The sequence below is a fragment of the Mercenaria mercenaria genome, unplaced genomic scaffold, assembly GCF_021730395.1.
Source record: "Mercenaria mercenaria strain notata unplaced genomic scaffold, MADL_Memer_1 contig_4702, whole genome shotgun sequence".
Lineage (NCBI taxonomy): Eukaryota > Metazoa > Mollusca > Bivalvia > Venerida > Veneridae > Mercenaria > Mercenaria mercenaria.
The window spans coordinates 31,135-59,133 of NW_026462951.1; the positions used below are offsets into that span (position 1 = coordinate 31,135).

The following is a 27,999-nucleotide window of genomic DNA, read 5'->3' on the forward strand; positions in this document are numbered from 1 at the left end:
GGCCCTTTATGGGGCCATAACTCTGGAACCAATACTGGGATCTGGCCAGTTTTCAAAAGGAACCAAGATATTACACCAATACAAGTTGTTTTATTTATTTATTTTGTTGGGTTTAACGTCGCACCGACACAATTTTAGGTCATATGGCGACTTTCCAGCTTTAATGGTGGAGGAAGACCCCAGGTGCCCCTCCGTGCATACTTTCATCACGAGCGGGCACCTGGGTAGAACCACCGACCTTCCGTAAGCCAGCTGGATGGCTTCCTCACGTGAAGAATTCTACGCCCCAAATGAGGTTTCGAACCCACATCGATGAGGGGCAAATGGTTTGAAGTCAACGACTCTAACCACTCGGCCACGGAGGCCCCCCAATACAAGTTGTGTGCAAGTTTGATTAATATCGATTGCAAAATAGGGTCTCTATCATGTTCACAAAAAAATTGTGGACGGATGATGGATGGATGATGGGCGATCACAAAAGCTCACCTTAATGTCACTACGTAACAGGTGAGCTAAAAATTTGATAAAGATTCATATTTTTCTTACCAATCTAGTGAAAAACCAAACACATGACCATATCTTTTTTTTTTATTGGTTGAATGTTCTTAGTATATCTTTATGTTTGGAAGTACTGTGCTTTACTCAAATTCTACAATGCAGAAATACTTTGACCTAAACATGCAGAACTACCTTAAAGAAAGAATGGTATTCTAAAACAGGCAGTTTTTTTGGTAGAACTACAGACCTTCCATAAGCCAGCTGGATGGCTTCTGCACATAAAGAATGTTATGCCCGAGTGAGACATCTATACATGTCCAGTCACACTCATTAAAGCGCAAATATATTTTACAATAAAATAACAGTAAGTCAAAGCATACTCTTGGTAGTAACAGCTTCAGAATGGGGCTCTTCAGGCTCTGCATGCCTCTTTGGTGGCACACAATGCTTCTGAAAAAGAATACATTAAATTTAGGGCTGGCAAGGAATATGTGTTCACTGCATGAATATTCGAATACTGCTCCATTATTTGAATATTCGAAAAAAAAAAATATAAAAAAAATTGACAAATAAACAAGAGCTAAATGAAGAAACCAAAATATCTGTTTATTTATTCTGCCAAACCCTCTTTTATTATAAATGCACAGTAAGATGGCTTCAGACATTGTAAGACATGTCTATTGTATATTAGGATGCCAACATTGTCAGTATAATGATGACAGTGCACCTTGTAGTTAATACTGCTAATCAAGGGGAATTTTAAGCTCTGTGCTATAGTGACCATATTTTAATTAAGTTTCTTATGGATACTGTATCTGTTGTTTAAACTTGGTTGAAACCTGCTGATAAATGTAAGTGCTATGGTATCCAACAAGAGCTGTCACAGGAGACCGCGTGCTGGACTATTTCGATGCTGGATAGTGAAGTAGGGCACATCTTTATACACTGTTTACTTAATCAACATGTGCATGCGCTTTCTTGACACCAAAAGGATGCCTATACTACTAGTAGTATAGGCGCCGGTTTGGGGGCAAAGCTGCGCAAGAAATCTGAGTGTTTTTTGGTAATTCAAGGGCCATAATTCCGAAGTGCCTAGGCCGATTTGGCTAGTAATCAAACTTGGCCGAGCACTTATTGGCAGACACATTTTGTTGAAGTTTGGTGAAGATCGGATGAGAAATGTTTAACTTAGAGTGCGGACAAGCTTTGTGACAGACAGACACACAGACAGACAGACTGGAGTAAATCAATATGTCTCCCACACCACTGTGTTGTGGGAGACATAATTACAGAGATAAAGATAAATCTGTGTCAAATGTATTAAGTAATAACAGAGATAAAGGTAAGTCTGTGTCAAATGTATGAAATAACAGAGATAAAGTGTATCAAAACATTAAATGAGTATAAAAGGGACATAATTCATTGAAAATTTCTGCAAAAGTAATGAACCATATGTCATATCATGTGACTAATAATGTGGATTATCTATTTTAAGTTTGAATCAAATCTATTTAGTAATAACTGAGATAGAGCAAATGTGCATCACAACTTTAACATGAAATTCTAAGAAACAAGAGGGTCATGATGACCCTGGATCGCTCATCTAAGTAATGTGAGCTACAGTGACAAGAGTAAGAGATCAGGTAAGAAAGTCAAATGTAAGAAAGCACTGAAATCTTTTCCCAGTTGTGTGAACATGTTTCAAATGTCAAAATGATGCTTAAATATTAAGGAAGTAGGTCAGTAGGTCACATTTATGGTCACTGAAAGTCAGTTTTAAGATCGGTGTGCAAAACTGTACATGTCATCCAAATTTCAAGGCTGTATCTTAAAAAACAAGAAAGTAGGTCAGTACGTCAAGATCACAATTAGGTGACCCCTAATCACTTGGGGTCATCAGGCAATTATAATCAAACAGTCTAGGAAATATAATCTGATAATTTTATAACTCATGTAACAAGTGACCCCCGGGGTATAATTTGAACAATATTGTTAGAGGTCCACTACACAGGCCTCCTAGCAGGCCTGAACAAAAACAAGAGATCACAGAGTGATCTTGGCGCCCACCAATGTGCCATTTTGGAGTGCTCCAAATTTCAAGACTTACTGACTAGCTCAAGGTCAAATTTCATTTCTGTACACAACACTGTGCATGTGGTCCAAATTCGAAAGCTGTAGCTTGAGAAATGTGAAAGTAGGTCACTAGATCAATCTTAAGGTCAAAGTTTAATTTGGTACACAAAACTATGCAAGTGGTCCAAATTTGAAGGCTTAGCTTGAGAAATGTGTAAGTAGGTCACTAGGTCAAAATCAAGGGTCAAATTTCACTTCAGAACACAAATCTATGCATGTGGTCCAAATCTGAAGCCTGTACCTTCAAAAATGTGAAAGTAGGTCACTAGGTCAATGTCAAGGTCAAAGTTTGTTTCAGTACACAATCCTATGCATGTGGTCTAAATTTGAAGCCTGTAGCTACAGAAATGTGAAAGTAGGTCACTAGGTCAATCTTAAGGTCAAAGTTCATTTCGGTACACAAAACTATGCATGTGGTCCGAATTTGAAGGCTGTAGCTTGAGAAATGTGAAAGTAGGTCACTAGGTCAAAATCAAGGTCAAATTTTATTTCAGAATACAGAACTATGCATGTGGTCCAAATTTGAACCTTGTACCTTCAAAAATGTGAAAGTAGGTCACTAGGTCAATGTAAAGGTCAAAGTTTGTTTCGGTACATAAAACCATGTATGTGGTTCAAATTTGAAGGCTGTAGCTTGAGAAATGAGAAAGTAGGTCACTGGGTCAAAATCAAGGTCAAATTTCATTTCGGAACACAAAACTATGCATGTGGTCCAAATTTGAAGACTGTACCTTCAAAAATGTGAAAGTAGGTCACTAGGTCAAAATCAATGTCAAATTTCATTTTGAAACACGGAACTATGCATATGGTCCAAATTTGATACCTGTACCTTCAAAAATGTGAAAGTAGGTCACTAGGTCAAAATCAAGGTCAAAGTTTTTTCAAGTGCACAAAACTATGCATGTGGTCCAAATTTGAAGGCTCTAGCTACAGAAATGTGAAAGCAGGTCACTAGGTCAAAATCAAGGTCAACTCATGTCAAGGTTCATCTTGCCACTCAAAAATATACATGTCCAAATTTGAATGTTGTAGTTATTGACAAGAAGATTTTAAAAGCTTTTCCCTATATAAGTCTATATGAACCATGTGACCCCCGGGGCGGGGCCATATTTAACCCTAGGAGGATAATTTGAACAAACTTGGTAGAGAACCACTAGATGATGCTACATTACAAGTATCAAAGCCCTAGGCTTTGTGGTTTGGACAAGAAGATTTTCAAAGTTTTTCCCTATATAAGTCTATGTAAACCATATGACCCCCAGGGTGGGGCCATATTTGACCCTAGGGGTATAATTTGAACAATCTTAGTTGAAGACCACTAGATGATGTCACATACAAAATATCAAAGCCCTAGGCCCTGTAGTTTTGGACAAGAGGTTTTTCAAAGTTTTTCCCTATACAAGTCTATATAAACCATGTGACCCCCAGGGCGGGGCCATATTTGACCCCAGAGAAATAATTTGAATCATCTTAGTAGAGGACCACTAGATAATGCTTCATACCAAATATCAAAGCCCTAGGCTCTGTGGTTTTGGACAAGAAGGTTTTCAAAGTTTTTCCCTATATAAATCTATGTAAATTATAGAAATAAACAAAGGGCCATAACTCACTCATAAATTGTTGAACCAGTCTGATTTTCAGTGGGACACAACTAGGGTACCAATACATCATTCTGACAAAGTTTGGTCAAAATCCCCCCAGTAGTTTCTGAGGAGATGCGATAACGAGAAATTGTTAACGGACGGACGGACGGACGGACGGACTGACGGACGGACGGACGGAATGACGGATGGACGGACCACGGACGCAGAGTGATTTTAATAGCCCACCATCTGATGATGGTGGGCTAATAAAGGTTTTTAAAAAGGCTCCAATCTATGGAAATAAAGGCCTTTTAGTGTAAAATATTGAAAAATAAAGAGTAAATAAAGGCTATTTTTGTCGGAATTCTCGTTGAAAACACATAATATATATAGGTATTTACTAAATTTATATATGGAAACCCACACTCTAAAACCAGATATCAGAAATAGGCATGTTTGATATTATCTCATATTGTTTGAATTATACATTATGATTGATATACATACCTAACTTAATGAGTATACCTACTTTCACTGCACATTTATATCACCTTTTTTGTATATGGTTCCTGTTTTACACATTATACAGGCTTTCAAGCATTATTTGACAAAAATTAGGGCTGTTTTTGCCAAAAATTAGGGCTATTTTTGCAAAAAATAAGGGCTAAATTAGGACTAAATGCCCACAGGTCAACATGTCAAGCCCATCCTTTTATATACTGTTGCTTTTTGCAGGGGCACCATTCTAGAACAACTATGTCTCCAACATAAGTTTTTGATATACAGGTATGAAATGGTGGACACTGGTGCCTTTATTTGTTTACATATTGAGGTGTACTGGAGGGGTACTTCTCTCAATGGGGGGGGGGGGGGGGGGGGGGTAATTTTCCCCTGGAAAATTTTAAAATACAGGTATGAAATAGTGGGTGCTTGTGTATTTTTTGTTCTAAATTTTGAGGCATAGGAGGGTGTAGCCCCCTAATTTTAGGGAGGTAAGGATGCTGCCCCCCCCCCCTGAAAAAAAAAATAAAATACAGGTATAAAATGCTTGATTGTAGTGCATGTTTTGGTCTAAATTTTGATGTGTGGCAGAGGGTATCCCTGCAGTTTTTGGAGGGCCAGGGGACTCTTCTTTCTCTGGAAATGTTTTGAAATGTAGATATCAATGGTGGCCTCTGGGGAACTTATATAAATCTGAGGTACTGAATAGGCAATCCCCTCACTGGAAGTGGGGTCAGGGGGTCCTCCCCCTGGAAAATTTTGTAATAGAGAAATGGAATGGTGGCCTCTGGTGCGTTTTTGGGCCTAATTATGAGAAAATATTTGTTCTTTGCCAAAATAGTTGAGAGCAACTTTGATGAGCCAAATGGGGGCACAGGCCTCCTGGGCCCAGCCATGGATCTAGGCCTGATCACTCAATGAAGTAAATCTATGTTTCATGAAGATGTAGCCTTGAAACTCATGGAAACTGATAGAAGCAACCTCTGAAAATGAATCTTAAAGAAAATAATCTTCAATAAATTATTTGGATGATTATATGCATGACTTTGTGCAAAAACAAATTTAAGTTCAGACAGATATTACAAAAAATCAGGGACAGTTGAAAAAATAAGGGCTTTTTTAGGAATTTGTCCCTTTTTGAGCATTGTTTTAGGAATTCTAGGGAGACCTAAAAAAATTAGGAATTTTTAGGAATTTTAGGGCCACTTGAAAGCCTGAATTTGTAGTGTCTACATCAACTTTGCTCAGAATGCTGTATCTTCACCAGACCTTGTCCAATGTTACCATAGTGTAAAAATCATGTCACCAGACCATTTCAAGCATTCAGCTCCATGGTACCTTATGCTGAATACATGGAACACCTATTACCTATATATATGGTCTGGTGAACACTACTGCAAACATCTACATGTATGTGGTCTGGTGAACACAACAGCATTCTGAAAAACTCAAGATGAAAGATACACAAGAAGTATCCTAATAACAACACTTAAAAGGGAGGGAAATACAGCAGTATAACCATTACTTGCTTTAAACTGGCGCGGCAAGCAGTCTGAACAAAAATACAGGTTTTGAGTGAAAATTACAGGCTATTTGGCCGTTTTAAAGGTTTTTTCAGAAGATTTAAAGGTTTTAAAGGTTTGCTCTGAAATTAAAGGTTTTTAAAGGTTTTAAAGGTTTCACTAGGAGGCCTGACTACACAATGCTACATACAAAATATCAAAGGCCTAGGCCTTGAACTTTCAGACAAGAAGATTTTTCTATTTAATTTAACTTGGGACCCCCAGGACAGGGCCCCTTTTCACCTCAGGGGCATAATTTGAAAACATTTTGGTAGAGGACCACAAGGCAATGCTACATACCAAATATCAAAAGCCTAGGCCTTGCAGTTTTAGGCAAGAAGATTTTTAAAGTTCTTTTCCTATATAAGTCTATGTTAAACTTGGGACCCTTGTGGCAGGGCCTCTTTTCATCCCAGGGGCATAATTTGTAAAATCTTGGTAGAGGACCACAAGGCAATGCTACATACTAAATATCAAAGGCCTAGGTCTTTTGGTTTCAGACAAGAAGATTTTTAAAGTTCTTTCCTATTTAAGTCTATGTTAAACTTGGGACCCCTGAGGCGGTGCCTCTTTTCACCCCAGGGTAATAATTTGAACAATCTTGGTAGAGGACCACAAGGCAATGCTACATACCAAATATCAAAGGCCTAGGTCTTTTGGTTTCAGACAAGAAGATTTTTAAAGTTCTTTCCTATTTAAGTCTATGTAAAACTTGGGACCCCCGGGGTGGAGCCTCTTTTCACCCCAGGGTAATAATTTGAACAATCTTGGTAGAGGACCACAAGGCAATGCTACACACAAAATATCAAAGGCCTAGGTCTTGTAGTTTCAGACAAGAAGATTTTTAAGGTTTTTCCTATGTAAGTCTATGTAAAACTTGCGACCCCCGGGGCGGGGCCTCTTTTCACCACAGGCGCATAATTTGATCAATTTTCATAGAGGACCATTAGATGATGTCACAGGCTAAATATCAAGGCTCTACGCCTTGCGGTTTTGGACAAGAAGATTTTTAAAGTTTTTCCTTTTGGTTGCTATGGCAACCAGAGTTCTGTGTGGAATTAAATTCTTTGAACAATTTTGAAAGGGGGCCACCCAAGGATCATTCCTGTGATGTTTGGTGTAAATCTGCGCAGTAGTTTTCAAGGAGACGATTTTTTAAGAAAATGTTGGCCGATGGATGACACACGACGCATATCACACAACTGACGACGGACATTGAGCGGTCACAAAAGCTCACCCTTAGCCTTTGGCTCAGGTGAGCTAAAAAGAACATACTGGTGCCAGTATTATGGACCTTGTGTCATATGGCAGTTTGAATCAAATCAATTTAGTAACAACAGAGATAACTGAGATATGTCGAAAAAGCATCAAAGTTAAATTGAAATTCAAGTAAAAAGGGGGTATAATTCATGAAATATTGGTGCAAGAGTTATGGGTCTTATGTCATATGATGTGGGTGATGGTGTGGAACAACTGTTTTAAGTTTGAATCAAATCCATTTAGTTATAACTGATATAGCGTGGAAGTGCACCAAAACTTTTTCTAACAAAAAGAGAGATTATTAATGAAATATTGGGGCAAGGGTTATGACCCTTGTGTCATATGATGTAGGAGAGGACCTTAGAAGGATGCTAATACAGACTTTGGTGCAAATCCATCATGTAGTTCATAAGAGGAAGTTATTGTAATGTTTTTTCTGTTTCTAGCTCTGGTGGCCCCCTTTAAATCAGTCAAGCAAAACTTTTGAACAAATATAAGAGAGGACCTTAGAAGGATGCTACAGATCAAGTTCGGTGGCATTCTATCAAGCAATTCATGAGAAAAAGTAGTTCAATGGCTTTTCTGTTTTCCTCTGGTGTCCCCTGAAAATAGCCAGGCGAAAATATTTGAATAGATTTATGAATTGGACATTATAGGAATGTTACAGACGAAGTTTAGTGATGATCCATTCAGCAGTTCATGAGAATGTTTTATAGTAAGTGTAGAGCTACCACCAGACAATGGACAACGGACACAGGCCCGCCACAACATCTCACCCTGAATCTCTGGTTCAGATGAGTTGAAAAAAGAAAAAATTACATTAAATACCTCATTCAGAGCCAAATTCCTTATCCTAGGAACAATGTTATTCAGATCCTGCAGTGGTTTTCTACCATCATTTCTCAATGTTGCCTCCTTGCCTTTCTGAAATTATTCAAATAATCTTTATTTTTATTTTAAAATAATAAATCCATGCTGATCCCATCATAAGTAAGTTCTTACCTGACTATTTTGCAGCTTTAAATCTAAACAAAATGAGCTGCACCATGAGAAAACCAACATAGTGCATTTGCGACCAGCATGGATCCAGACCAGCCTGCGCATCTGCGCAGTCTGGTCAGGATACCTGCTGTTCGCTTTCAAAGCCTATTGCAATTAGAGAAACCGTTAGCGACCAGCTTGGATCCTGACCAGACTGCACGGATGTGCAGGCTGGTCTGGATCCATGCTGGTCGCATATGCATGTTGGTTTTCTCATGATGCGGCTCAAATATCAACTACAGGTAGAATTTTATCTGCGAGTACAATGTTCTCATCTAAAGCAGGCTGTAAAATATTCAGGTTATAGTCTCGAAACAACTATTAAAATTTATTGATTAAGAAAGACTGTATATAAAAAACACCTGTAATGCTGCACCATCTCCTAACTTCCTCAGCCTGTCAACAGTTACTACAAAATTTATGAACTGCAATTATCTAGCAGCAACATTTATTTATTTTTTTATTTGATTTGGGTGTTTTGGCACATCAACACAGTAAAGATTATATGGAACCAAACAGGACTATAAAAATTTTGATTTCACATCTCATAAATTTACATAAAAACATGAGGAATAAAATTAAAACTTTTATACGAGATACAGCAAAACCAAGTGTTCAGACTTGTATTAATTGCCTCATACAGTCATACAATGGTAAGACAGTGGTTCCAATTCTTTTCATATGCAAGTTGTCACCGCAGAACCACATGGGATACAACATGTAGATACATGCCATCCACACTCTACATTGCTCCATTAACTCTGTGTATAAAATGCCTTTTTGCATCCTGTATATTCAAAAGCTTTTTTTTGCAGCAAGAGTACCAAATAAACTTATGGTCATTCTAGGTGCTATAAATGCTTGTTTGCAATGTAGATGCTTGTTTTCAATCCATGCTATTTTTTAATCATATCTTACTAATGGGCACCTGTTAAGTCAGGATGATGTTGAGGAAATCTTACCACTGTCGTCTCTTATTCACACAAGCTCTAACAGCTGACATCTTTGACATAGCCTCATCTATTGTGACTTTGCTTCATCAGGGTTCTCTTCTAGGTTATCTCTGCTCTGGTTTCTTCAAGTTGATTGTAAATGACTAGTAGCATGCTACCTGTCAAAAGTTGTTCCAGGTTAACCTTTACCGCATTGTGATTGTATCTTGTCCAGGCACCCTGCATGTGCAAATATTCTTTTCTCATTTTCTCCACTTCAGCCTGTCTTATCTATACATCATTGTGGTTAAGAAGTTCCAAAAACCTTGTATACTAATCACAATTATTCAAACAATGTTTTTGTATGCTAAACAGTTTTGATGTGCGAGCCACTTCCTTCATGCTTTGGTCTTTGGAGGTACAACCTTGCCATCTGCATCGCTTGATGCCACCACCGCCAAAAATAACCATCTTTTAAAACAAAAGAATCACATGTATGAGAGGGATGTACATAAAGTTCACTATGAAATATTCTTTATTATCAAACAATATTTTCTTGCTGGCTGATTTTCAGGGGCTCTGACCGCACCTTGTGGATTCCTAAAGGGGGAAGGGTCCTGGGCTCCAGCCGGATAACGTAACATTCCATCACTACAACGCATACACACATCGTGCACCATCAACTCTCCTGGAAATTAGCCTTCTAGGGTTTGAACTGTCTGACCATTCGCCCTACTGGTATGACCTTGTGCCAATGGACTTCCGCATAACCGGAGTGTTAAGGCCGCTGTTCACGGACATCACTTTGACAGCAAGTTAGAAATATCACAAGCAACCAGTGAAGTAATTGGCTCATTCAGTGATTAATGACAAAAAAAAACACTTTCCGAATGTGGATCACAAGGCACAAAAAATGTGTTGACATTGGCGGTGCTTATGAACAACCCTCATACAAAAGCTGGCAACATTAGATTACTAGACCTGTGATAAAAAAATTAGAAGGCTCGCAGTAGCTTGCCTTTCAAACTTTTTTCTAACACTTGCCTACATTGTACTAACCTAATATAGCCAAAGTCTTATATATTACATCAATATAATAACTGTATAAACGTTAACTTAAGACATTATTTTATAGTTAATATGAAACTTTTATATTATACAACACTCCAAGAAGTATTTCCATTTTGTAAATACAATTTTAAATATGTTATGAACAGACTTACCGGTACTCTCTGGTACAAAATGTACCCTGCATTTTCCTCCCCCTCGTCATGTCCCACTTCTGCCATTTCCTGAAAGACAAAATATATAAATCATGCAATACCTTTCAAACAAACTCAACAAAATTCAATTATCAGAATATCTAGATTCAAGTCCTAGAGCAAATAAAGTGTGACATTTTGTCAAAAAAATAATTATCTTTAAATTAATGTTTTTAGTTAACTGTTTCATTTTACAGCAAAACCATCAAAGTTTTTTATAAACAAGAGGGTTATGATGACCCTGGATCGGGTAAGAAAGTCAAATATAAGTAAGCATTGAAACTTTCTCCCAGTTGTGTGAACATGCTTCAAATGTCAAACTGATGTTAAAATATTAAGAAAGTAGGTCAGTAGGTCACATTCATGGTTACTGAAAGTCAGTTTTAAGATCAGAGTGCAAAACTGTATATGTCATCCAAATTTCAAGGCTGTAACTATCTTAAAAGACAAGAAAGTAGGTCAGCAGGTCAAGGTCACAGCCAAGTGACCAATAATTACTTGGGGTCATCAGGTAATTATAATTAAACAGTCTAGAGGAATTATGATCAGATAATTTTTGAACTATTTTTTTCCTATATAACTCATATAACAAGTGACCCCAGGGGCAGGGCCTCTTTTCATCGCAGGGGCATAATTTGAAAAATCTTCATGCATAGAGGACCATTAGATGATGTCACAAGCCAAATATCGAGGCTCTATGCCTTGTGATTTTGGACAAGAAGATTTTTTAAGTTTTCCCTTTTGGTTGCCATGGCAACCAGACTTCTGTGTGGAATTCAATTCTTTGAATAACTTTGAAAGGGGGCCACCCAAGGAATATCCCTGTGAAGTTTCATCAAAATTGGCCAGGTGGTTTAGGAGGAGATGTTGTTTAAAGGAAAGTGTGGCTGGATGCCAGCAACAGTTCACCCTGAGCACTTTGAGCTCAGGTGAGCTAAAAATGTTAGGCTTTAGAAAACTTAGCTACAGTTTTTGAAAAAAAAAAAAACACAAAGATACAGTCAAAATACAACAAGAGTGCCAGAATGTCACAACATACGCCTGTCACAGCAAATTTCTTTACACTAGAACCTGTATTTGCAAATGGAATTTTTATTTTCAATTATGAACAAGAGCTGTCACTAATGGTGACAAATGCCCCCGCAGCACCTTGACCTTTGACCTGGTGACCCCAAAGTCAGTAGGGGTGGTGTACTCAATAAGTACTATCAGCATGTGAAGTTTGAAGGCCCTGGGTGAAGTGGTTCGCAAGTGCCTTCATGCAAAAAGTTAACGTTGGCCCCTGTGACCTTGACCTTTGACCTGGTGACCCCAAAGTCAGTAGGAGTGTTGTACTCAATAAGTACTATCAGCATGTGAAATTTGAAGGTCATGGGTGCAGTGGTTCGCGAGTAAAGTGCCTTCATGCAAAAAGTTAACGTTGGCCCCTGTGACCTTGACCTTTGACCTGGTGACCCCAAAGTCAGTAGGGTTGGTGTACTCATAAAGTACTATCAGCACGTAAAGATTGAAGGTCCTGGGTGAAGTGGTTCGCGAGTAAAGTGCCTTCATGCAAAAAGTTAACGTTGGCCCCTGTGACCTTGACCTTTGACCTGGTGACCCCAAAGTCAGTAAGAGTGGTGTACTCAATAAGTACTATCAGCAAGTGAAGTTTGAAGGTCCTGGGTGATGTGGTTCGCGAGTAAAGTGCCTTCATGCAAAAAGTTAACGTTGGCTCCTGTGACCTTGACCTTTGACCTGGTGACCCCAAAGTCAGTAGGGGTGGTGTACTCAATAAGTACTATCAGCATGTGTAGTTTGAAGGTCCTGGGTGCAGTGGTTCGCGAGTAATGTGCCTTCATGCAAAAAGTTAACGCTGGCCTCTGTGACCTAGACCTTTGACCTGGTGACCCCAAAGTCAGTAGGGTTGGTGTACTCATAAAGTACTATCAGCATGTAAAGTTTGAAGGTCCTGGGTGAAGTGGTTCGCGAGTAAAGTGCCTTCATGCAAAAAGTTAACGTTGGCCCCTGTGACCTTGACCTTTGACCTGGTGACCCCAAAGTCAGTACGAGTGGTGTACTCAATAAGTACTATCAGCATGTGAAGTTTGAAGGTCCTGGGTTGAGTGGTTCGCGAGTAAAGTGCCTTCATGCAAAAAGTTAATTTTGGCCCCTGTGACCTTGACCTTTGACCTGGTGACCCCAAAGTCAGTAGGGGTGGTGTACTCAATAAGTACTATTAGCATGTGAAGTTTGAAGGTCCTGGGTGCAGTGGTTCGCGAGTAAAGTACCTTCATGCAAAAAGTTAACGTTGTGACGAACGAACGGACGGACAGTTGAAAACTACTATGCCTCCCTTCGGGGGCATAAAAAGTTACAATATAAGTTATTTATAGTAACAACTAAGGGAAGTTCATCTTTAAAAAAACTCAAAAAAAATATAAACAAGAGCACCGCCTTGCGGGTGCTGACGCTCATCTGATTTTTTTTGTATAATAGAAATATTGTCCTACCCATGATTTTCTAAGTCTAAAAAGGGCCATCATTCTTGCAAAAAGCAGGATAGAGTTATGTTTCTTGATGTACAGTGTCCACTTATGATTGTGAAAAACTGTTGCAAGTTTTAAAGCAATAGCTTTGATAGTTTATGAGAAAAGTTGCCTTAAACATAATACTCAACCAAGAAAATGATTTTCTAAGTCCAAAAGGGGCAATAATTATTGCAAAAAGCAGGATGGAGTTATGTTGCTTGCTGTACAGGGTCAGCTTATGATGGTGAACAAGTGTTGCAAGTTTCAAAGCAATAGCTTTGATAGTTTAAGAGAAAAAGTTGACCTAAACATAAAACTTAACCAAGAAATCTGATATTTTTTAAGTCCAAAAGGGGCCATAAATCTTGCAAAAAGCAGGATGGAGTTATGTTTCTTGCTGTACAGGGTCAGCTCATGATGGTGAACAAGTGTTGCAAGTTTTAAAGCAATAGCTTTGATAGTTTAGGATAAAAGCTGACCTAAACATAAAACTTAACCAAGAAAACTGATTTTCTAAGTCCAAAAGGGGCAATAATTCTTGCAAAAAGCAAGATGGAGTTATGTTTCTTGATGTACAGGGTCTGCTTATGATGGTGAACAAGTATTCCAAGTTTCAAAGCAATAGCTTTGATAGTTTAGGAGAAAAGTTGACCTAAACATAAAACTTAACCAAGAAATCTGATATTTTCTAAGTACAAAAGGGGCCATAAATCTTGCAAAAAGCAAGATGGAGTTATGTTTCTTGCTATACAGGGTCAGCTTATGATGGTGAACAAGTCTTCCAAGTTTCAAAGCAATAGCTTTGATAGTTTAGGAGAAAAGCTGACCTAAACATAAAACTTAACCAGGCAACGCCGACGCAGACGCCGACGCCGACGCCGACGCCGACAACCGCTCAAGTGATGACAATAACTCATCATTTTTTTTCAAAAAATCAGATGAGCTAAAAATTGTAAGTCCACACAAAAATCCTTACCAGGTAGAGATAGGTCAAAATACACCTCAAAATTGGATGTAACATGCAAGTTGTACCACAGGAAAGTGGTCTTGACTTTTCCCTATGACTAGTAATGAAAAAGTTACAATATAAGCTATTTATAGTAAAAACAAAGGGAAGTAATTCTAAAGAAGGGACATGCACATGCCACTCCTTCTCGTGATGGTGTACAATTGTGCTAAGTTACATCAAAATCCCTCCATGCATGAAGAAGAAATGCTCCGAACAAAGTTTTCGTTCTTGTATCCTTTGACCACTAAGTGTGACCTTGACCTTGACCTACCTTAAACCTAGGGAACTGGTTCTTGCGCATGACACTCAATCTCATGACGGTGAACAAATGCCAAGTTACATTAAAATCTCTCCATGCATAAAGAAGATATGCTCCAGACAAAGTCTGTGGATGCTGCCCACCACCCACCAGGGGCGGTCCTATAATACGTCCCGTTTTTGAAGTGGGCGTATAAATTAAAGAAGAATTGTAAGTTACATTGAAAACAAGCGAATCCCCCAGCAAAATGGGTTTGTGGTGAGGATTGGCCAAGAAATATATCCGGCAAAAAGTTAAGGATGTTACTAAAAAGCAAATAATTTCACTACATTTGAACTTAAAAGAACAGATGTCCTTAAGAGAGCACGATCAAGTAAGAAATCTGGAATGTGGGTGTAATAGGGGGCGGGGTGTGTGTTACAACTTCACATGTTAATAAATATTCATGCAAGGTTTGAAAAAGGTGGGGGAGGGGGGTAGTTGACCGTCGAGGGTACGAAACACCACATGTTGATAAAAGATACAAAATGAAAAAAAGAATGTTGTGTGTGTGTGTGTGGGGAGGGGGGGGGGTCTCGGGGTGGTGGAAGTGACTGGGTGGAAGAGCAAAAGTGGGGGAGGGTACAGCTGTGCATGTTGTTAAAGGTCCAATACTAAGGAAAGTGAACATTTTAATTTCTTTTAAAAAGCACAGAAACTATTTCATTTTATTGGAAAATGAAAGTTGGTATGTAGAAATTCGAAATAAATCGCAGTATATGTACAATTATTTTTCTACGAAGTATGAAGAAAGTTAAAAAGACCTGGGGGGTCATTCTGTCGATTCATTGAAATTTCAACATAATACACATACATTTCTTTGAGTTCCAAAGACCTTCTGTAAATTTTGACCTGCCATCTTCATTATTTAGTGTCTTGCAGAAGTCTATGCACTGGCTATGAAAAAAATTGCCAACTCACTTTCCCTTAGTAATGATAAAATATTCATGGAAGGTTTGTTTAAAAACAAAACAAAACAAGGAATCGGTAAAACCGAATAATGCTCCCTGATGCATGTGCTTCTCCTAATATGGGGAATAACGTATTAGAAACAAAAAAACAAATGAGATAATAAAAAGAAAAAAATTGAATAAAGGGATATAATTTAAAAACTAGGTAAGGTAGAAATATGGTTTTTTGACACTGCACTTCCCGTCAATGGCCTCTACCATTTTGTGAAGTTTCAATGAAATGCCATTCATACTTTTCAAGTAATGCTCCGGACAAGCCTTATTTTGTATAATATAGGAAGATAATTCAAAAACTAGGTAAAGTAGAGTATAAACAAGAGCACCGCCTTGTAGGTGCAGACGCTCATCTGATTTTTTGTCTCTGTATAACAGAAATATTGACCTACCGATGAGTCCAAAAGGGGCCATAATTCTTGCAAAAAGCAATGCAGAGTTATGGTACTTGCTGTGCAGTGACAGCTTTTGATGTTGAACAAGTGTTGCAAGTTTTAAAGCAATAGCTTTGACCATAAAGGAGAAAAGTTGACCTATTTTCTAAGTCCAAAAAGGGCCATTATTCTTGCAAAAAGCAGGATGGAGTTATGTTTCTTGCTGTACAGAGTCAGCGTTTGATGGTGAACAAGTGTTGCAAGTTTCAAAACAATAGCTTTAATAGTTTAGGAGAACAGTTGACCGCAAACATAAAACTTAACCAAGAAATCTGATATTTTCCAAGTCCAAAAGGGGCCATAACTCTTGAAAAAGCAGGATGGAGTTATGTTTCTTGCTGTACAGAGTCAGCTTTTGATGGTGAACAAGTGTTGTAACCCTTCTGTAAATATGCCACCAATTTCCATTATTTTTCATGGCATTGTATGGCATTCAGTGGCATCTGATGGAAAATATGATGGACACGACAATACTGGCATTTGATGGAAAATTGTTGCCTTTTCCCTTACACTGCTTGCCACCAAATGACAACACAAGTTCCACCAAAAATGCCACAGAACTGTAGTGGAAATCAGTGGAAAATTGAACTTTGCCATTTTTATGAGTGTACATGTAAATCAGTGGAAAACACTTAGAATTTTTCTCTCATTCTGAGACTGGAAATTTCTGTGCTGAAATCATTTGTGTAGTGATAAAGCTGAAACATTAGATTTAAGTAAAGACTTGTCACATTGAGTTCCTCTTGCAGAACATAATTATTTTAATCATAATCATAATTTTTGCTTATAATTATAATGAAGGTGAACTATTGTTTGAGTCACTCTTAAGCATGTAGTTTATTGTTTAAATTTGCTGTTTCTACTGTGTAACAAGCCTCAATTGAAATAAACATCAAACTTATAGATAGTTAATATATATACCAGTTACCATCATCCATTTAAATGATTTTCTTACATTCCGCATACCCAGTAACATTTCAATACAATTACATACAAAAGGGCCATAATGGCCCTATATCGCTCACCTGTCATCATTGCCCTTAAGGACAAGAAGGTCAAAAAATCATAATCAAGATCAATCAAAAGAATCATGAGAAAATATAGTTGAAATTTTCTTAAAGGTACAGATATGTCAAAATACACCTATAAATTGGAGGTACCATCAATGTTGTACCACAGGAAAGTGGCCTCGGTTTTTCCCTACGGCCAATAATAAAAAAGTTACTAAATAAGCTATTTATAGTAACATAAAAAGGGAAGTAATTAAAAAAAATTTATTGTAAGTGAACAAAAGAAGGATCTGCCAAATAAAAACAAGAGCACTGCAATGCAAATGCAGAGCAATATACACACAAAACAAAGTCATATGACCTTTGACCCCTAAGTGTGACCTTGACCTTGAAGTGAGCCATCCGAAACATGCGCTCTGCACATCGTTTCGATGAGGTGAACATTTGTGTCAGGTTTCTTTGAAATCCTTCAAGGGGTTCAAGAGATACAGAGCGGAAGGGAAATTGCTAACCAACAGACAGACAGACAGACGGACACCGACGCCATTACATAATACGTCTCTTAGGGCGTATAAAAAGGAAGCGAGATCTTATGGTGATACAAGTTGTGTGCAAGTGTGGTTAAAATTAAATCATAAATGAAGCTGCTATTGCGCAGACAAAGTCAAAATAGCTAATTTTGGCCCTTTCAGGGGCTATAACTCATAAACCCATTAAGGGATCTGGTCGGTTCAAGAAAGGAAGCGAGATCTTATGGTGACACAAGTTTTGTGCAAGTTTGATTAAATTCAAATCATAAATGAAGCTGCTATTGTGCAGACAAGGTCAAAATAGCTAATTTTGGCCCTTTCAGGGGCCATAACTCTGGAACCCATAATGGAATCTGGCCAGTTCAAGAAAGGAACCAAGATCTTATGGTGATACAAGTTGTGTGCAAGTTTGGTAAAAATCAAATCATAAATAAAGCTGCTATTGTGCAGACAAGGTCAAAATAGCTAATTTTGGCCCTTTTAGGGGCCATAACTCTGGAACCCATAAAGGAATCTGGCCAGTTCAAGAAAGGAATCAAGATCTTGCGGTGATACAAGCTGTGTGCAAGTGTGGTTAAAATTAAATCATAAATGAAGCTGCTATTGCGCAGACAAAGTCAAAATAGCTAATTTTGGCCCTTTCAGGGGCTATAACTCTGAAACCCATTATCGGATCTGGCTGGTTCAAGAAAGGAAGCGAGATCTTATGGTGACACAAGTTTTGTGCAAGTTTGATTAAATTCAAATCATAAATGAAGCTGCTATTGTGCAGACAAGGTCAAAATAGCTAATTTTGGCCCTTTCAGGGGCCATAACTCTGGAACCCATAATGGAATCTGGCCAGTTCAAGAAAGGAACCAAGATCTTATGGTGATACAAGTTGTGTGCAAGTTTGGTAAAAATCAAATCATAAATAAAGCTGCTCTTGTGCAGAAAAGGTCAAAATAGCTAATTTTGGCCCTTTCAGGGGCCATAACTCTGGAACCCATAATGGGATCTGGCCAGTTCAAGAAAGGAATCAAGATCTTATGGTGATACAAGTTGTGTGCAAGTTTGGTTAAAATAAAATCATAAATGAAACCACTATCGTGCAGACAAGAAATTGTGGACGGACGACGGACGAAGGGCGATCACAAAAGCTCACCCTGTCACTACGTGACAGGTGAGCTAAAAAGAAGCAAAATATTGATCATTATTCAGAGCTAAAGACTCATCTGACATGTAACGTCATTTTAAGGCAACAATGTTTTGAAGCGTTTCTGCGGCAATTTATTCATTATTTCTGCATTATTAAACCATTAAGCATCAGATTGGAGGCAGGTTCATGATTTTTTTTTTTGCAGAAGGATTCAGTTTGTCGTAAACGTCGTCGTAAATCGTCATGTTAGCTTCCGGTTGGACATGCGCACTTACAAATATTAAGGTACATTTTGTAACCCACCTTCTTAACCAAGAAATCTGTCCCATGTGGTTCTGGGACAATCTGTGTATGAAAAGAATTGGAACCACTGCCTTACCATTGCATGATCATAAGAGGCGACTAATAGGGTCTTAACACAAGTTTGGTTTTGCAATAATTCTGTGATTCCAGCAGGTATGCAAATTTTGATTCCATACCTCATCAGGCCCTTCCCCAGAAATTTTTTAAGGCGCTCATGCCGCTGGGGTAAAGTTTGCATGGCGGGATAAGGGGTGGGTGTTCGATTTTTTTTAAAAATCAAACCCAAACGGTGCTTTTTTAAGTATACCATATGCAAAAACAAGAGGACCATGATGGTCCTGAATCGCTCACCTCTTCCCACATGACCCAGTTTTGAGTATGATGTCGTTTTTTCTATTATTTGACATAGTGACCTAGTTTTTCAGCTCATGTGACCCAGTTTTGAACTTGACCTAGATATTATCAAGATAAAAATTCTGACCAATTTTCATGAAGATCCGTTGAAAAATATGGTCTCTAGAGAGGTCACAAGGTTTTTCTATTATCTGACCTATTGACCTAGTTTTCGAAGGTATGTGACCCTGCTTTGAACTTTACCAAGATATCATCAAGGTGAACATTCTCACTAATTTTCATGAAGATCTCATGAAAAATATGGCCTCTAGAGAGGTCACAAGGTTTTTCTATTTTTATACCTACTGGCCTAGTTTTTGACCGCACGTGACCCAGTTTTGCAACTGTCCTAGATATCATCAAGGTGAACATTCAGATCAATTTTCATGAAGATCCATTGAAAAATATGGCCTCTAGAGAGGTCAAAAGATTTTTCTAATTTTAGACCTATTGACCTAGTTTTTGACCGCAGTTGACCCAGTTTCAAACTTGACCTAGATATCATCAAGATGAACATTCAGACCAACTTTCATACAGATCCCATGAAAAGTATGGCCTCTAGAGAGGTCACAAGGTTTTTTTATTATTTGAGAGGTCGCAACGTTTTTTCATTATTTGACCTACTGACCTACTTTTTGAGGGCACGTGACCCACTTTCGAACTTGAACTAGATATCATCAAGATGAACATTCTGATCAATTTTTATGGAGATCCATTCACAAGTATGGCCTCTAGAGAGGTCACAAGGTTTTTCTATTTTTAGACCTACTGACCTAGTTTTTGACCACACATGACCCTGTTTCGAACTTGACCTAGATATCATCAAGATGAACATTCAGACCAATTTTCATACAGATCCCATGAAAAAAAAAAGGCCTCTAGAGAGGTCACAAGGTTTTTCTATTATTTGACCTACTGACCTAGTTTTTTGAAGGCACGTGACCCACTTTCGAACTTGACCTAGATATCACCAAGATAAACATTCTGACCAATTTTCATGAAGATCTCATGAAATATATGGCCTCTAGAGAGGTCACAAGGTTTTTCTATTTTTAGACCTACTGACCTTGTTTTTGACCGCACGTGACCCAGTTTCGAACTTGACCTAGATATTATCAAGATGAACAATCAGACCAACTTTCATACAGATACCATGAAAAATATGGCCAATAGAGAGGTCACAAGGTTTTTCTATTATTTGACCTACTGACCTAGTTTTTGATGGCACGTGACCCAGGTTCGAACTTGACCTAGATATCATCAAGGTGAACGTTCTGACTAATTTTCATGAAGATCTTGTGAAATATATGGCCTCTAGAGAGGTCACAAGGTTTTTCTATTTTTAGACCTACTGACCTAGTTTTTGACGGCACGTGACCCAGTTTCGAACTTGACCTAGATATCATCAAGTTGAACATTCTGACCAATTTTCATGAAGATCTTATGACATATATGGCCTCTAGAGAGGTCACAAGGTTTTTCTATTTTTAGACCTACTGACCTAGTTTTTGATGGCACGTGACCCAGTTTCGAACTTGACCTAGATATCATCAAGATGAACATTCTGACCAATTTTCATAAAGATCCCACAAAAAATGTGACCTCTAGAGTGGTCACAAGCAAAAGTTTACGGACGGACGGACGGATGGACGCACGGACTGACGGACGACGGACGCTGCGCGATCACAAAAGCTCACCTTGTCACTTTGTGACAGGTGAGCTAAAAAACACAACAACATGTATTTCATTACTTCTACATTTTCACATAATCATATAACCATCAATATATCATATACACTACACAGATGTCCACTTCTTTTATAAGTATTTTCGAACAACACATATGTCCTTCCACTTCTTTTGTACTAACACTAACAACACATAGGCATTTTTTTTCATGTAAGTGTCTGTCTTTGGCACTGTGCCATTCCTTTACTGCACCACTGAAATTAGTCATTCATTTTTTGTCCCTGCATGGACACCATGAGTAAGGCATTAAGCACTTTCATGCTTTTTATTTCGATGTAAATGAGATGTGGTACCAAAATAAATAAATAACCAAGAAATCTGATTTTCTAAGTCCAAAAGGGGTCATAATTCTTGCAAAAAGCAGGATGGAGTTATGTTTCTTGCTGTACAGAGTCAACTATTGATGGTGAACAAGTTTTAAAGCAATAGCTTTGATAGTTTAGGAGAAAAGCTGACCTAAACATAAAACAACGCCGACACCAACGCAGACCAAGTGATGACAATAACTCATCATTTATTTCCAAAAATCAGATGAGCTAAAAAGGAGATAATTCAAAAACTAGGTAAGGTAGATTTATGGTTCTTTGACACTGCACTTTGTCTCAATGACCTTTATGATTATTTTAAGTTTCAATCAAATGCCATTAATACCTTTCAAGTTATACTCCGCACAAGCCTTATTTTGTATAATAATGGAGATAATTCAGAAACTAGGTAAAGTAGAGTTATGGTTCTTTGACACTGCACTTCGCGTCAATGGCCTCTATCATTTTGTGAAGTTTCACATGAAATGCTATTAATACTTTTCAAGTAATGCTCCGGAAAAGCCTTAATTTGTATAATAAAGGGAGATAATTCAAAAACTAGGTCAGGTAGAGATATGATTCTTTGACACTGCACTTTGTCTCAATGGCCTCTATGAAAATATTATGAAGCAAATATTTGTCAATTTTTTTATACACTGCATTTTTACAAGTTGACAGCTTGGCTTCCTGGCTTAACGATCTTTTTGAGACATTGAGAGAGCTTAATATAATTTGACATGAAAGTAATTTTCTTAGTAAAATATAGCAATAAAAATTTCCAATGATTGAAATAAACCTAGAAATTTACAAAATGTAATTATTTCATCAACTTTAACTTTAAAAGACAAACATTTTGATACTAAACATGTCAGTATTCTATAAATATAGATATTATTTAAAATTTTATAAAAAATGCAGTGTATAAAAAATTTGACAAATATTTGCTTCATAATAAAAATATGAAGTTTCAATCAATTGCTGTTGATACTTTCAAGTTATACTTCGGACAAGCCTTATTTTGTATAATAAAGGGAGATAATTCAAAAGCTAGGTAAGGTAGAGTTATGATGCTTTGATACTGCTCGTCGTCTTATGGCCTCTATCATTTTCTGAAGTTTCAATCAAATGCCATTAATACTTTTCAAGTTATACACCGGACAAAAGTGTGATGGACTGATGGACGGACACAACGGCAACTATATGCTCAACCTTCGGGGTAGTCCAAATAATAGGACGTTTTGGGACAACGTGATAACTTTTGACTGTCACTGTCTCCGTCACGTCCAAACTTATTCTGCATATTTCTGTTAGGAAATCCCCAATGAAATCTGTTGGGAATGTTTGTAATGATAACATCTCTGATAATGATTTTATGTTGACAATAAAGCATAAACCTGTGAGTTACAAGGAGAAAGTCACCATCATCAAGGTACTAACGAGACCAAGGATAGAGGAAGATGCTTTTCATCTCCTTGATCGGTCTGAACAAGTGATGCTGGTCAGGCTTAGCTCAGGGCACAACAAGCTCAATGCTCACATGTACAAGAAATACAGACACACTGGCACCATCGCCAACTTGTCCATGTGGTGAAGAAGATCAGACTGCGGAGATATATACTTCAGAGATGCAAAAGGCATGACCAGAAGCGAGCTGCGACTTGGCCGATAGATACCTCAATTCACCAGAAACTGTATGGAGGCATTGAGGATCTGCGGCAAACCACAAGTTTCATCGAGGCTACTGGTCTGACAGCATAGTTGCGAACGAGAAGAAGAAGAAGAAAGCATAAACTTGCCTGGCTGACATTTTATGAATGTATATTTTGTGTTTTGTTTCTGCAATTTAGTGTCATCGGCAGTCTGTTGTTTATTGAAACCAGTGTCAGGGTAGATATCTCCTTGCACCTGTCACATCATATTTTCGAAGATTTAAGTCTCTTATTTAAAATTATGAATTAAATTCAACCCATTTGAAGATTCAACATGAATATTAATGTTTAATTTATTAAAGCAAGTAAGTCTGACCAGTATACAGTAGTTTGACTTTTTTGGACTTCTTAATGTCTTTATTTTCCTAACAGTAAAATGCAGATCTATAACAATACGGGTAAGGCTTAGAGGGATGACAATATCAGATAATAAGTCATCCTGATAAGCCAAATGAGAAAGACTACCTTTGGGGAGCATAAAAATGGAAAAAAAATGTGGGGGTGGGGGGATACCATGTACATGTATTTAAAACAACAAGAAAAATAAGAGAACAAACTTCCGTTTTTAAAGATAAAATATAGTCTCCTAGCTCTTTGTTAATACTGTTCTCAGTATTCATATTGATAACCGGACCTCTAGCCAGCCCTGTAAGAGTTGTCTAGAGGTCCGGTAACCCTAGAGTCCGGGTCTAGCGGTCCAGTTACCGAACGCCACTGCCTTTAAGTTTAACAAACAAACTCATGATATAAGAAACACATTTGAAACGTCCTACGGAGAAGAGTTTACTGTACATATTTCCAGCACAGTTCAATTTCAGTCTTTAAATTTCATACATATATATGCACCTATTTATGTTTATATTATTTAACAAGGAACAATTTGTTTTAGAATCCACAATTTGGTACGAGTTTATCAACAGGTCGGAGATCATCACAAATCGGTGCGCTATCTACAAATCTGTAGTTAACACACCAATCAATAGTTTTCAGTAACTACCGATCTGTAGATAAATAAGAATAAAGAATTAAAATACCCTTTTAATTTTGTAAACAAAAAAATCCGGGTGTTGGGGAACGCTTGCAATAATTTGTATCAACTTCCGCTATCGGAACAAAGTTATTTTAAACAGTTCTGAGGAATAGTATCTTCCGTTTTTTGCATTTTTCAAACATCATAATTTCAATTTTACACAAATGCAGCCATTAAAATCAATTAAAACCACTTTATAATAACGCTTAAATTTGCATTTAAAACACCTACAGCATTTCCATGCTCTTGATCCATTCTTTGCAGTGATCCTGAGCGCTTTCCCATAATGCATTTTATGTAACGAGTTATTTTTGGATGCTGTTGCAAGTAGAAGTATGGTGTACAAACAGGAGCATACATTAGTCTACCATTACAGTATGAAATACATCATTTATTTGATATATAAGTTTTACATATAATAGTTGCAATGCAGTATTATCCACTGTTTATTTTTAAGTTTTTTGGGGAATGGTGGCCATGCCCGTAAGGAGGTGAAAACCGCGCCGTAACCATTGCGTTGTGATAAAAGCAATATATTTTCATAGATATGTTGCACAAAGAAAGATAATTATTTAAAAGTACATTGCCTCATGTCTTCAATGGTACAATTTAGATTATCATGTCGATCTAGAAAGGTGGAAAGGGTTTTGGTGGTTGGGATAATATATGTATCTTTTTTCAGTGGAATTTCTTTGAGAAATATGGGAAAGGGGCCACATTCCGGCCCCAACACAGCCTAAAAATCACTGTTATCTATCTATCTTCCAGTGCTGTTGGTGGAGGGTGGGGCGGGGTGCAAAAATGGTTGATCAGTCGAGAAAAATTTAGACGTTCTTGTCAATAAATATGGTATAAGAACCAAATTACCAATGCATTTAAATTCCCTTTCAAGCAGGCTATTCCCTTACTTTGAACTAATCAGTTCTTCTTTTTCCAAATTTATTTAGACTGGAAGGCATATAATATTATATATTCCCCCATTCCATGCTCCTACTTAATATTAAGCAAGTATTTATAGAAAGTAATAGTCTAAACCTTTCATTAAAAAATCGTGCAATTAATAATTTTAATTAGCTACATATACGAGTATTGCTTAAACCTTAGTTTAATCATATTTTATTGTATATATATATATATTCAAACATGTATACATCATATTTATACACTCATTAAATCAAATACATACAATTGGGTTTGGCCAAAAGTTATTCCAACATTATCTAGGCCCTCCCCATTGCTTAAATCATTAATTAATGACTAAAGATATATCTATTGACAATTTATTTTATAAAGATATAGCCGACAATCTTTAGCAAAAGCTTTATGAAACAGTTAAATATGTATATGCAGAACTTTCAATGTCACAAAGGCATTAGCGATTTTTACCCATACCCGTCTTCCGTACTTAGCGACCTTTTGACGTCAGCCTGAAGATTTCGGTAAAAGTAGCCAATCACAAGCAGTGTTACATTATATATCCCCGTGACATCGGTTTTCGACGACGCAAGGAATCATAGGATTGCCAAAAATAGGAAAGGAGAATAATTAAATTGCCTACTTGTCAAGCGACAAAACAATACAAGACCTTCACTTTGTGTGTGGTTATTATCCGGATATCTGATTTTTGCAAGTTCAGTTCGGATAAAAACGGAAGTTGGTTGAAAGCACCTGCGCGCACTTCACGACTTACGTATTCGACGGTTCCCGCCAATCACGCTAAAAATCTATACCGTACATTGAATTTAGTACAAATCATCACCTATCATGAGAAACAGTTATTTTTATGCATTTTATCAACGTTTTAACCGTATTCAACGGTATTTAATATATTTTCAGTGAGTTATTGGTAAGTCCTATTCAAATTTGCATTTATTAAATATTATTGATTGTTAAACTTTGGGCACCTTGCATAAATCGGCTCTGCTCCGTGTTACTCATGTAGATCTTTGCATCCAACCGTAACATTTATTTAGTAACACCCATATAACAATGTAGATGGATTTTTTTTATCAATTTCTGCCTGAGCTGTTAACAATTAACATTTGCAATGTAAGTACAACTTAAAGAATGGCTTTAACGTTCTTAGTTTATTCTGCAAGGGAGTCATCTAAATCAGATCGTGATATTTTTACTGTATGGTATAGGTTTTTTTAAAAGCATGACACGACCAGTAACAACAAAGATGGCCGTGTCTGCAGACGAACATCTAAACTATTGTCATGCTTGTAAGTGATTAAATGAGAGTGTCACTGAAGTACCAGTTTTGGGATTAAATAAAAGATGTATAAAATGGTATGTTGATATTAATTTATCATTTTACTTTCAATTTTTATTTGATTAAGTTATAAAATGTGGACACGTGCCTAGAACTTTGTTTATTCTACCAAAATACCACGTGATCACCACTTGACATGCGCGGGATATGCAAATTAACCGGAAATACCGACATCGTTGAAAACGTATGTCCGTCGAAAACGTAAGTCGTGGGGATACTTTACAAGATGGCGGACAGCGGATAGGAATGGAAAATTGCAAAGTGAAAATAACTAAAATAACAGCTTTTTGCTTGAGATTTTTACAAGTAAAATGCATTTAGAAATTAAACGTCAATTTGTTTTCTGCTTCTGTATCTTCAATATTCGTTGTTGAAATTAAATTTAGACATATTATCGGAGACTTGCCTCTGATAAAACTTGTTGAAGGATAGACATTTTCCGGATGATGAAAACAAACCTTTAAAATGAAAATTTCTAGATTTATATATTGTGTATCTACAGATCGGTAGTTACTGATAACTACTGATTGGTGTGTTAACTACAGATTTGTAGATAACACACCGATTTGTGTGTAAATTGTGATGATCTCCGACCTGATCAAGGTACGAATTGATATCATCGTTATAATACCGCAATATTCAAACGGAAATTTAGAGCTCTAATGTGAAATATTAACACAATTATTATTAAATAATATTTTCACAAATAAGAGTCTTACACTTACAGTGTAGAGAAAATAAGGATTTCAAGCGATGTTGAAACTTCCGTGTTGTCTGTTTCTGTTGTTGTTGTTGTCCGTATTCAAATACTGGATGACGTCATAGGTCGGCACAGGCTAAAATGCTGACGCGCAGTGCTGACAATATACACAAAGAAGGAAAATGCTGACAATATTATATATAGAGGCAAAGAGCTATAAAATTAAATGTATTTTATACTTCTTTGATAGAGGCGATTAGGAAAATGCTGACGATATAGAAATAGAAGGGTTTAAGAAAATACTAACAACAAAGAATTCTTGGTAATGATGTCTTTCAATATAAATGACTAAAAACGGTAGTTATTGGAAATTATTTGTAAAATAGCTCGAAAATGTCATAATTTAAGCAGAAAATACGTTAGGTTGTTTATATATATAATATATATTTTCAAAAAGGGAAAGTCTTTGAGTGTTAAATATCTTTAATATCTAATAATGTTGAAAGTTTTAATCAATTTGCTGTTTAAATAAGCATCGATGTTATTTTTTATTTTATAAATTATTCGTGCATTACTTTCATCAGACGTTATAGATTACTTGCACAACTAAATTACGTATATATTATCTATACAAAAGAGTATTTTACTTAACATAACATAACATAACATATCATGAAGAACATTTTGAAACGGTGTTTTATTATTTGATGCATATAGAAATCCCTATATATCAACAAAAATATTTAAATACTTTGAACATTTGATAAAGCCAAACATTTAGTTTATAGTCAAGTGATTAAAACTGACAGCTCGGCAAATAGTAACCAAGAGTATTGCTGCACTTATATGTTATGTTATGTTATTTAAAA

At 37.0% G+C, this 27,999-nt stretch overlaps 1 protein-coding gene across 1 annotated transcript in view; it reads right to left on the reverse strand.

The window, feature by feature from the left end:
- LOC128554084 (uncharacterized) overlaps positions 1-27,262 on the reverse strand; it is a 35,340-nt gene extending 8,078 nt beyond the window's left edge. The window contains exons 1-4 of the mRNA XM_053535313.1: positions 27,156-27,262; positions 10,734-10,802; positions 8,366-8,461; positions 879-948 (exon numbers count right to left, since the gene is read on the reverse strand). Of these exons, the coding sequence (XP_053391288.1) occupies positions 879-948; positions 8,366-8,461; positions 10,734-10,799 (232 nt within the window). The 5' untranslated portion in view covers positions 10,800-10,802; positions 27,156-27,262. The remainder of the gene's footprint in view (positions 1-878; positions 949-8,365; positions 8,462-10,733; positions 10,803-27,155) is intronic.
- Positions 27,263-27,999: the final 737 nt, after the last annotated feature.